Source organism: Herpailurus yagouaroundi, unplaced genomic scaffold, assembly GCF_014898765.1.
Source record: "Herpailurus yagouaroundi ecotype Mexico unplaced genomic scaffold, PumYag 159, whole genome shotgun sequence".
Classification (NCBI taxonomy): Eukaryota; Metazoa; Chordata; class Mammalia; order Carnivora; family Felidae; genus Herpailurus; species Herpailurus yagouaroundi.
Genome location: NW_024412400.1, coordinates 38,161,931 through 38,174,047, shown reverse-complemented (window position 1 = coordinate 38,174,047; position 12,117 = coordinate 38,161,931). Strand labels below are relative to the sequence as shown.

The window sequence follows — 12,117 nt, the reverse complement described above, 5'->3', positions numbered from 1 at the left end:
TATTGCCTTGTCCTCTCCTGGAGTCAAACCTCTCTCTTCTAAGGATACCTGTGGTTACATTTAGGGCCCAAGTAGACAATCCAGGATACTCTTTCCTTCTCAAGATCCTTAACTTGATCACACCTGCAATGTCCCTTCACACATAAGGTAACATATTCACACGTTCAAGGGATTAGGATGTGGACATCTTGGGGTGCCATTATCAGCCTACTGCACCCTCCTTTATTCCAAGCCAATCTTTTCATCTGTATCCTCCATCTGACCTCCTCCTTTCTCCCTTGAAATTTCCCTCTACCTAGTAGCCCTGTTTTTTTCTCCATCATCTCCATCTTTAGCCTCTGCCTTTATTATTTGTTTCCCATAGCCAAAAATTTAAGTTCTCCTGAAATAAGGGGAAGAAAAGTAACCCTTTCTTGACCCCCTATCCTGCTGTAGCTTTTTCTACCATGTCTCTCCTTATCTTTATATCCAAGTATTTAAAAAATATTTTCAAATTTCATCTCCTAGTGATATGGAAAATAAGATAGCCTTTAAAATCCTACCACAACAAATACCAAACAGTGTTCCTAAGTTAAAAAAAAAATTTTAAGCATTGCTCAGTTGGTAGAAAAAAAAAAAAAAATCATCTGAGGGCAAAAATGTTGAAAAGCCCAACAGTACTTGGGTGGCTCAGTTGGTTAAGTATCCCAACTCTTGATTTCAGCTCAGGTCATGATGTCACAGTTTGTGGGATCAAGCCCCTTGTCAGGCTCTGTGCTGACAGTGTAGAACCTGCTTGGGATTCTCTCTCCCTCTCTGCCCCTCCCCACATGTGCGCATACTTGCTTTCTCTCTCTCTCTAAAAATAAATAAACATGGAAAAACTATTAGCAAGTCATATCTAACAATGTATAGAAAATGCTGTTTGACCAGGAATTCAAGATTGGTTTGAACTTAGAAAAGCTGTTAATATAATTTAATTACCAGATTAAAGTATGATTTTTAGATTTATATTTTTATTTGTTGGAAACAATTTATTCAAGAATATATTTTCTTAAATAGCTTGAATAAAAGTTTATTAATATTAATAGCAACAGAAATACAAAATACTCAAGAATAAATCTAATAATTGTGTGCAAGCCCTGAAAAGAGAAAATTATAAAACCTTACTAAAAGGTATTTTAAAAAACGTCAGTAAATAGAGCTGTATACCGTTCTCGTGAATAGGAAAAATCAATGTCATTTAAAAATAACAAAATTGGTTTTTCATTAAACCTGATAGCCTGATTCTGAAATGTTCATGGAATTGCAAGGGAGTTGGGGATGGGGGCAAAACTAAGACAGTTCTGAAGGAGAACTTGGCAGGGGGATTTGCCTTACGTGATGGAGCCATATCAGAAAGCTGTTGTATTTAAGACAATATGGTTTTAACAGAGATTGACAAATGGACTAATGAAAATGCCAAAGAGAGGCCAGACACATCCACACATGTCTGCACATGGGGCACATCGCAGAGAGCCACAGGTCAGCTGGTAAAAAATGGCCTCATTGAAAAATGAAGCAGGAACAATTTGTTTTCATATGGGAAAAATGAATGACACACACATACACACAGAACCACAACTACAGATGCATTGGAACCTTAAATGAGAATTTCTGCTCGTTAAAATACACCTTAAAGAGGGAAAAGAGAAGGCACAAAACAGAAACAGGTATTTGTAACATATTTGACAAAGACCCCTAGGTCCAGAATATATCAAGAAATTCTAAAAATTACTTAAGGAAAGACAATAGAAAAAAAAATGGGCAAGAGACATTCCTAAAGGAAGAAAGCTGCACAGTGAATAAATCTTTATAAAGAGTGTAAATTGGCACAACAACTTTGGAAATCAGCTTGGCATTATCTAGTAAAGTTGAAGATGGGCATGTATCCTGTGACTTAGCAGAGAACATGTACACTACCCTCCTGGGGTGCCCACTAACGTTACTTTTGCCCATGTGTACCACAAGACATACACAAGAGTATTCTTAGCAATATTGTTTGTAATGAGGGGGGCAGAGGAAATAGCCTAATATTTATCAACAAGACAATAGTTCACACTATGCAGCAGTGAAAACAGTGGATGAATCTCACAGTTATAATGCTGAGTGTGAAAAAAATAACAGAAAAATGCACACCATACCCTTTCATTTATATGAAGTTTATAAAATTTTTTTTTAATGTTTATTTATTTTTGAGAGAGACAGAGACGGAATGCAAGTGGGTTGGGGCAGAGAGAGAGGGAGGCACAGAATCCGAAGCAGGCTCCAGGCTCCGAGCTGTCAGCACAGAGCCCAACGCGGGGCTCGAACTCATGAGCTGTGAGATCATGACCTGAGCTGAAGTCGGACGCTCAACCGACTGAGCCACCCAGGCACCCCAATTTATATGAAGTTTAAAAGCATGCTTAGTGATGCATATTTATTGGTAAATCTGTCGGTAAAGAAAAGGAGAAACATAGAATCCAGCATAGTGATAGCCTCCATGCAGGTGGGGAGGGGGTCACAAAGTGGGGGCTCCTTGCTTCTGAGGAGTTTGTCTAGAGTAGCTCGACAGCCAGTCCTCCAACTAACACTTTTACCAGAGGAATATTTTTTTCATAGAGTACTTCTGGGATGGGGCAGTGCAGAAAATGAGAAAACCTATTTGGGGGACTTTTCCCCTGTTAAAAGTCTGAAGAGAAGGAGGAGTGCTGTGGTTGGTGAGATCACTTCATCATCCCTGTGTTGGGTTCAGTGCAGTATCAACACCATTGAATTCAGTTCAGAAACACTCATTAAGCCTCAGCCATGTGGTGGGCACTGTGTTAGGTAGCTGGAATACAACAATAAATAAAAAACAAAGATAATTGGTAGGAGGGATAAAACGAGGCAGATAGTTAAAATGGCAAAGGAATATGCCAGGTACGTTTCTGACAAGGAGTCCTTTGGTCCAATCAGCACAAGTGGTGGGGTCAGGAGAAGCTTTTTGAAGGAGATTGTGCCTCTTGAAGCTTAGTCTTGAAGGAAGAGTTGGCATTGGTCATAAGCAGAAGGGAGGACAGACTCATTCCAAGTAGAAGACACTCCATCAGTAGAGATAACATAGGAGAGACCTATGCTATTCTGGAGCCCAAACCTTGAGTTGGAGCCTAGAGAGGCAGGAGCACTGAACTGGGTTCCACATCTTACAGACAGGGGAGCCTTTCAAATACATTTAGTCAGGAAATGGCGGGACCAGTGCCTTAGAATCCCCATCCTTGACATGAGCAGAGAGTCTGGTTAGAAGGCTGTGGCAGGAGATCCAGGTAAAGTCAAGGAGGTGGGGAAGGATGAGGAGATGAGGAAGGATGGTAGAGATGGAGAGGAGGATGTGGATCAAGAAATATTTAGGCAAGATTGGCAGGACATGGCGGTTGACTAGCTGTAGTGGTTGAAGATGACGACGACTGTGGGATGACAAAGCAGAGACAGTGAACACAGCCAGCTTTGTAAGACCAAAGAGCATCTTCCATGCCTTCCCAGGATCTGCCAGTATGGAATGAATCCAAGGAAGAGTTCCTCTTGCCTTTCTAGTGGTTTGTTACATTAATTTGTGGATGCACACATAGCCCTCAGAACATTTATGGCACTGTGATTCTGTTACATTCATGCTAGAGCTCAGTAGCAGCATAACAAAAATGCCTGTTAATACAATACTCTTCCTTGAGAAAATTTAATTTCCAATTTGATGCTCCCAAGATTAGTTCACAGAAAAGACATTAGATGATCACTATAATTATAATATCATGCCCAGAAGGCTGACCTGATGAGGTCTTAAGGTTTCCTTTGCTGCATATAATAAGTGCTTTTTGTAATTTTATCATGTAAACAAGTTTAACATATTTTTTTTTGTAATTGTGGCTGGGAATTGTGTTTCATGCATATTGTTTATATTTATTGAGTGGAATATGTTTTCAAAAGCAAGACAGAATGTTTCTGATAAAGGCTTGATTCTCAGAAGCATTATTTAAATGATCTCGGTCACTCTTGTGACCAGAATGCTAAATGTAGGTCACGAAGCTCAGTCTTGGCTTCATCCCATCCCTTGGCTCAGAAGGTAATTAATAGCCTTCAGGACAGAAAAGATCCTGCAGTTTTTCTAACTGGTTTGGTCAAGTACAGATCTACCTCCTCACCCCCAACCATCCCCACTCAAAGTAGCTGACAGGTGGGAAAAAAAATTAAGTTGCCCCATTATTGGCTGTCCATGATGCCTACAAAGTGGTTTGGCTGCGGCGCCTTGGTGGCTCAGTCGGTTGCACGTCTGACTTCGGCTCAGGTCATGATGCCATGGTTCGTGGGTTAGAGCCCCACATTGGGCTCTGTGCTGACAGCTCAGAGCCTGGAGCCTGCTTCAGATTCTGTGTCTCCCTCTCTCTCTGCCCCTCCCCTGCTCATACTCTCTCTCTGTCTCTCAAAAATAAATAAATGTAAAAAAAAAACAAAAACATTTTCAAAGTGGTTTGGCTGAGAAGATGCCTCAAAAAAGAGTTTAGTCAAACCACTAATTAACTCAATTAAATAACTTGTTTAGTTTTTCCCACTTCTGAATTAAATAGTCTTGAAATAGAATTAGCCAAACAGCATTTTTTAACCATTGCTTAAATAATAATAGAGAAGGCTTAAATGAAACTATTTTATATGATAGTTATTCCCTAAGACTTAGGAGTGCTTTTGAGCCTCAGTTATTATCGCCACTAAATCTTTAGTACCAGCTAACCAGCAAGTCCCTAAAATAGCTTTCAAATTAAGAGTTCTTTAATGATGTCATTCATAACCACCAAGGCAATCACTTTCTCTTTCAACTTCACAGCATTCTGCTACTGAGATTATAAAACAGAAACGTTTCCATTTCAGGCCTGCCTAAGAGCTCTCATTAAAAATGAAATGGAAGTCACGTTAAACCCTACATGGCTTTCTTATCCCCTGGTGACCAGCCCACCAAAATGATCCCTCTGGCTGTGTCTTCACAGTGCATGGGAATTCATTTATAACATTTCTCCATCTGACTCTCTATGGCCAGCATCCCTAGTTCCCCAGGCCAGCTCAAATCCAGAGTCTTAATTAAAAGAAGCTGTGTGGTTCCCAAGTCAGGCCAGACTCTAAGGTGCTTGTGAAGAACCAGCCACAGTTTCAGTGTTTACACTGGTCTCAATGTCTAGCACAGTCTCTTTGGTCACCTGGTCCTACGTTCAAATTCTGACTCCCCTACATGCTAGCTGTAGGGCCTTGCGTAAATCACTTGAACTCTCTGAACTTCACTTGCTTATTCTGTTAGAAAGTGAATAACAGTGCCGATCTGAACACTCGTAAATGTTAGCTATTTAGCATTAATTCTGAGCACATTGAGACTTTCACCTTTTGAAGTATCTTAACTTTTACTTTTAAACATATAGTGATCTATTGTCAAATGGAAAGCTAGGATTCTACAATTCAGAGAGGTGCCACTTAAAAAAATTTTTTAATGTTTTTCTTCTTTTAGGCCAATTGTATCTGAGAGAAATGAACTTCTCATTCAGTTTTTATCAGACTTAAGTTTAACTGCAGATGGATTTATTGGTCACTACAAATTCAGGCCGAAAAAATTGCCTACAACTACAGTACCACCTGTTACCACCACATTCCCTGTAACTACGGGTAAGTTTTTCTGTTTTGATGTTTGTGCACACACCTCAGGAGTATAAGAAAAATTCTTTTGAAGTAGAAAAAAAAATTAAAACAAAGATACTTGAAACTAAACTAAGTTAAATAAAATGAAAACTTATCTAAGAGAATAATATAACTCCATTAATGAAAAAGTGTAAGGTGTAAAAATGTTTATAAGCTAATAATTTTTAAGAGTCATGTAAGAAAATTATGATCACTTAAAAATTACTAGGAACCCTATTATAGGCACAGATCATTATAAACCCAGTTTTTCTTTTCTGGTACCTCTAAAGTTATGGCTTTTTTTTTTTATTACATAGAATTGTAGTAATTAAAATTAAAGTTCTAGGGCCTTGATACCTGCCTGTTTTCACATCTGCCAGTTTTTTGGTTTGGGTTTTATTGTGTATGTGTATGTTGTTGTTTTTCTCGCTTCACTCTAAAATGTGTTATACAAAATACTTCTTTTTTTTTTCCCAAACTGGGGTAAATTGGTATTATAGAAGCCAATTGGGAAACTGGTCTGGAGCATAACCTAAGAAATGGAGAGACAAGAGTGTATCCCTATACTAAGTCTCCACTCACTGAGCTTTCAGGCCTCAGATCTCAAAATCTAAATCTGAGAGAAAGAAAAAAGTGGGAATGAAGGATCTGCAGTTAAGATACAAAATAGTTTGAAATGAGCCCAGCTTTTATAGCCCGCCATTCTCTGCTTGCACCCCTGGTAGGGCTGACTTGAGTATAGGCACTTGTAGAAGAGCTGATTTTTGAGTGCTCCCCAAGTATGCCACCTTGTGGCCTAGACATGTACTGCTATATTACAGCATTATTTCTCATTTCTTCAGCTCATCTCAGTGGAACCTGGTGTCCTTATTCTTTCCATTGAATTATCTGGCAGCACCGTGCTGCTAGTGGCTCCCTAGATTTTATCTCCAGTCCTAAACCTCTGAAATTGCCAACATGGATTTGTAATGATCTCCTAGGGTTTTGTTGACTGCTAAGCATTTAAATTAAAACCTATCAAACTCAACTTGTTTTTATTACACTATTTTGTGCATCAAATCTGCTTTTCCGCCTGTTTTCCCAAGCAGGGTCCACAGCATCAGTAGCCACACTCTTAAGTCATCTTTGAGTTCCTCTATCTTACCTCCCCACTGCATGCCTCCCACCACACACACAAAGCAGACCATGTCTCCCACCTGAATTCATTGTCTACACCTGTGCTATCCAATACGGTAGCCACTATTGAACCCTTGATATGTGGCTAGTGATACTGAGGAATTAAATTTTAATTTAATTATTTTTAAGAAGCCTCATGTGGCAAGTGGCTACCATATCGGGCAGCCCAGGAGCTAGACTCCTTCATGACATATATAAGACCCTTCTTGAACTCTTTGTGCCTAGCTTCTCTTTCTAGTTCCATCTTTAGGCCCTACCACCTCTCTCCTTATGCTTCTAAGTATTTTGGTATTTTATCCTAAGTGTGGGGGCAACTGTTGATGGATTTAAACAAAGTTCAGGATCAGATTCCCACTTCATGAAGATAGCTCTGGCCAGTTGTGAGGTGAATGGATAGTAGGGTCAAGACAATCAGGTTCTCGTGGTTGTCCAGGTGAACTGTGCTGTGACAGAAATACACAGAGAGTCCAGAAATTCTGACTGTTGTGCAAGCGAGGAGCGTTGGAAGATATTAACAGGTCTTTAATTGGTGATTATTGGTACTAGACAGATCAGGGAGGTGTGAATCATGCCTCTCACGTCTCTGGTTTGCACAATTCGGGGGAAGGTGTGACCTTTCACTGAAGCAGAGAAAGGGGTTTAGGGGTAGAATCATAAGTTAAGCTGTGGCGTGTTGGGTCTGATGTGTCTGTGAGACACTCACGTGGAGTAATCGTGTCCAATTCGATCTATGGCCTCTAGAAGAGATTTCAGCAAGAGATTTAAATTTGAGAATCATCAACATACATGTGGTTGACACTGTGATCCAAAATGAGATCACCTAGGGAGAGGTTAGAAGTGAAAGGACAAGGGCTGCTGGAATCTAGAAACCTCTAGAAACCTCAACTTTTTAAAAAGGATATACTGGCAAAAGAGACTGAAAAGATAGGAGCTGGAACAAGAGACATCTACACTGGATGTTAGGATGTGTGAACTTGAAAGCTTGGTGATGAGAGACTAATGGGAGAACGTGTGAACCTGGGACTGGGTGATGGAGACAGAGCCGAGGGAAAGTCTGGGAAGGATGGAGCCGTGGCACTGGGAGGAGGGAACACCCACCGAGATGGTCGCAGGTGCACTTGAAGAGGAAGGCTGAGGACCAGATGCCATGCCAGGAGTGCAGGGAGAGAGAAGACAGGGAGGTGACAAGGGTCAGGGTGCTCTAGTGATGACTTAAAGGCAGGAGAGCAGGGATCTACTGAACGAGGAGAAGGAGCAGGGTGGGACTGCCACCCAGCTTCCAGATTGACATTCTGGGATTTAGAAGAGCTGGTTTCCAGTGTCCACTGAAAGGATGTTCTTTCATCAGAGAGGGAGAAACACTAGCACCACTACTTTTTGACTCCAGTAATTAGGTAAATTTAGGTCCCCAACTTCTGGAGCAGTGTTCCCTCTAAATGTTTTCTGAACTCTTTGCCTTAAAAAAAAAGTATACACATACTACACACACATGCTATTCTATGTATTTTAACATTAAATTGTACATATTTTAATACTGTGATCCACTTGAGATCCTTTTTGGAGTTAAGTATGGGTACAAAGTAAGAGTAAATCAATAATAACTTCAGAGAAGAGTTCACAGAAACATATTAGAAGGGCAGTGTTATAGCTGCAAATTCTTGCCCAACAAGTACAATTCTGTTACAGCTGTTTTGTTTAGTTCTTCCTAGCATATTGCCACATATAAGTGAATAATTAGCAAATATTTTGGAAACATTTTTATTGATAATAATGGGAATTAAATATTTTCATTTTGGGGGCGCCTGGGTGGCTCAGTCGGGTAAGCGTCCGACTTCAGCTCAGGTCACGATCTCGCGGTCCGTGAGTTCGAGCCCCACGTCGGGCTCTGGGCTGATGGCTCAGAGTCTGGAGCCTGCTTCCGATTCTGTGTCTCCCTCTCTCTCTGCCCCTCCCCCCGTTCATGCTCTGTCTCTCTCTGTCTCAAAAATAAACAAACGTTAAAAAAAAAAATTTAAATATTTTCATTTTGGTAACCCACAGTTTCTCCACCGTGGCAATATTTATTTACATTTTGGGCCAGATAATTCTTTGCTGTTGGGGGCTGCCCTGTTTATTGTAGGATATTTAACAGCATCCTTTGTATCTCCCACTAAATGCCAGTAGCAGCCCCTAGTTGTGACAAAAAATATTTCTAGACATTGCAAAACATCACCCAAGGGGAGGAATCACCTTTGCTGGAGAACTACTCTGTGTATCTACTTTTATTTTTAAATTAGTCTACTTCCCAGTTCTTAAATGCTTATAGGCAATGGCAGACTCAAAATAGATGTATAGTGATGGGTTGCAGCTCATTACAGGTATAATACACTTTACACAGTTTCTAAAACCTTGTACTACCCACGTTTGGGCAGGTGCCTATGTTAAAGGCACCGAGAAAACTCCCTCCATCCTCAGGGGGAGCACCATTGGATTCCTTTTGTAAAGTGAAGAATTAACCTACATTTTCTGAGTTCATATTTTTTGCACTGGGTTTTTCTAAGCAGGGTGCAAGGAAGCTATATCTATTTTTGGTTAGTGTTATGTATAAAGAAAGAAGAAAAGAGGGCAAAATGTGGGTTATCTTTGATCTCTGGTTTCAAATTCAGCAGAGAGTATTGAGTTACCCTGAGGAAATGAGAACAGTAGTTAGTACCATAAAGAATTTCTTTTGAATGTAATTACTCCATTGCAATGATGGATTGATGGCTCAGGGAAATAAATAGGAATTTTAAGTAGATTCAGGTCTAAACACCAATTGCAATTGAATTCATTTTCCTGAATCTTAATGTCTTTCTTCTTTGAATTAAGGTTTAAAACCCACCGTGGCCCTGTGTCAACAAAAGTGTAGACGGACGGGGACTCTGGAGAGCAATTATTGTTCCAGTAACTTTGGTAAGAAATAAAATCGGGCCTTTTCTCTTTAATCAGAAACTTGAGACTGCATGCTTAGTCTCAAAGGAATTGCCCTGAATGTGATAGTAAAGGGTTAGTTACACTCTTCATTCACCCACGAAAATGTTTTCCTGTTCACTAAGGTATAGTTGGCTAGTGCTGTTCAAAGTGTTAGATTTCACAACTGAGAAAAATATGTATACAGAAAATATGTTTTTCACATAAACTTAATAGTTTGACTCTTGGAATAGGATACTGCTGCTCTGTGTATTCTGGCTGGCTCAGTATTCCTGAAAAACCCTGTATACTTTTTTTCCTCACATATTTTTCATGGAATATTTTTTCACACATCTGTAATTACACTTACGTAAATTAGAAACATATCCAGGCTGGCCTTTCTCAGAAGAAATTCACGTATTTCCTCTGTAGTGTCCTTCCAGAGTACTAAATTGAAACTTGGAAATCTGAAATCTATTTGGAAATGCTTACAAATTGGAACTGAGGAGATACTATCTAATGACTTAGAATTTCTCAGAGCTTTTTCCAATTGTAAAAACCACTTAAGAGCAAGAGATACCAAATTTAATTATGTTGGTTATTTTTTATTTTTATTTATTTATTTATTTATTTTTAAATTATTATTTTTTTTTCCAACGTTTATTTATTTTTGGGGCAGAGAGAGACAGAGCATGAACGGGCGAGGGGCAGAGAGAGAGGGAGACACAGAATCGGAAACAGGCTCCAGGCTCTGAGCCATCAGCCCAGAGCCCGACACGGGGCTCGAACTCACGGACCGCGAGATCGTGACCTGGCTGAAGTCGGATGCTTACCCGACTGCACCACCCAGGCGCCCCTATGTTGGTTATTTTTTAAAGGAACATTTAAGATAAGTCTTATCAGGAAAAGGAAGTTGCTAAAGCCTAAATAGGTTACACCCACAACAGAGAGTCTCCCAAAAGAGGCTTGCTTTTTCTGTGCTGTTTAAATGGTAACTGTCTACAGTCCAGACAAACTATTCTAATTGAGGGTGTGAGGCACTGAAGAATCTAGGGCCCTAGATCTTACTGGAGTTTGCATGCTGCAATTCAAATAACAGGCATGAAAATGAAAACAAATTGCTGTCACATCCAGGTTAGTCTTCTGTGGGAGGTGCTTAAGGAAATCTCCCCCTCTATATCCTTTGGAGCCACCAGATTTCACTTAGCTATAGATTTAACAATTATCACCAGGAATCAAAGTAAGGCATAATAAGAATTCTGAACTTTGCACACTACATGAGCAGCAGCTTCTCACTTTATCCTGAAAGTGAGAACATGTCAGCCAAGTCCAAACTTTGACTTATTCCATTGTGACTCTCTTCTGTGGCAAAATGACCAACTACTAACACCAGTGGCCCATTGGTTCTCAGCCTGCATTGCTAACACTCCCCAAAGAGCAGTTTTGGCACAATAACTGGGGGGGGGGGGAGGGTGCTACTGGTTTTTCTGGGGAGGGACAGGGCTCATAAAACAGTCTCTCAGTGCCAAGTCCTACACCACATGGAATTGTCACCCACAAAATGCCAAAAGCATGCCTTTGAGAAACAGCATCTTTCCTTCTGTGCCTCCAGAGTGAGACTCTTTCCTCTTACATCACCGTGGAATAAAGAGTGAGTTACATAATGAAAAGCAACTGAATTTTGTTAGGTGTTTTTGTTTTTGTTTATAAGCAAGAAAATGTTTTGTTATGCCTCAGCTGTATACTTTGATTTGTTAAATGAAATAAAGAAGGTGGATAAGAAAGAATATGAAAGACCCAGAAACAGATACTGATAATTAGAGATGGGGACCCATGGGATGAACCAAAGTTCAAGGAGAGAGGACAGTTGAAGAGAGGGGTGAGGGGAAAGACACAGAAAGGTAGGCAGTCAACCACACGGACACAAAGACCCAGATCTTTGTAGCTCAAACCCCTAGCATGCAACTGCTTAGTACGGTATTACCTATAAAGATTCAAGGTCTTAATTGAATATTCATAGGTAAAGGTTCATAAGCCTATGCCTTATTTGGTAAACGATCCCCATGTTGGATAAAACACTGCAGAGAGCCCCTCTCAGCAGCAGAGTGCAATGCAGCAGGTAATTAGGTTTCTCTCCTAGGCATCAACACCTAACAACCCGGCTAACATTCCAGCTCCACGGCCTCTTTTCTTCAACCTAAATTTTGGTGACACGTGTGCAGAATCACATTCGATAGCTCTATTACGGCTTTCTCTTGAACATTAGAATGTTTCCTATCTGAAGCTTAGAAGAACATAAAATTAGTTTCAGTTCTGCTTACATTT

The 12,117-nt window shown here is 40.2% G+C and overlaps 1 protein-coding gene across 1 annotated transcript in view; it reads left to right on the top strand.

Moving 5' to 3' along the window:
• Positions 1-12,117, top strand: part of PCOLCE2 (procollagen C-endopeptidase enhancer 2) — a 62,374-nt gene that overhangs the window by 47,208 nt on the left and 3,049 nt on the right. The window contains exons 6-7 of the mRNA XM_040480394.1: positions 5,522-5,676; positions 9,712-9,795. Of these exons, the coding sequence (XP_040336328.1) occupies positions 5,522-5,676; positions 9,712-9,795 (239 nt within the window). The remainder of the gene's footprint in view (positions 1-5,521; positions 5,677-9,711; positions 9,796-12,117) is intronic.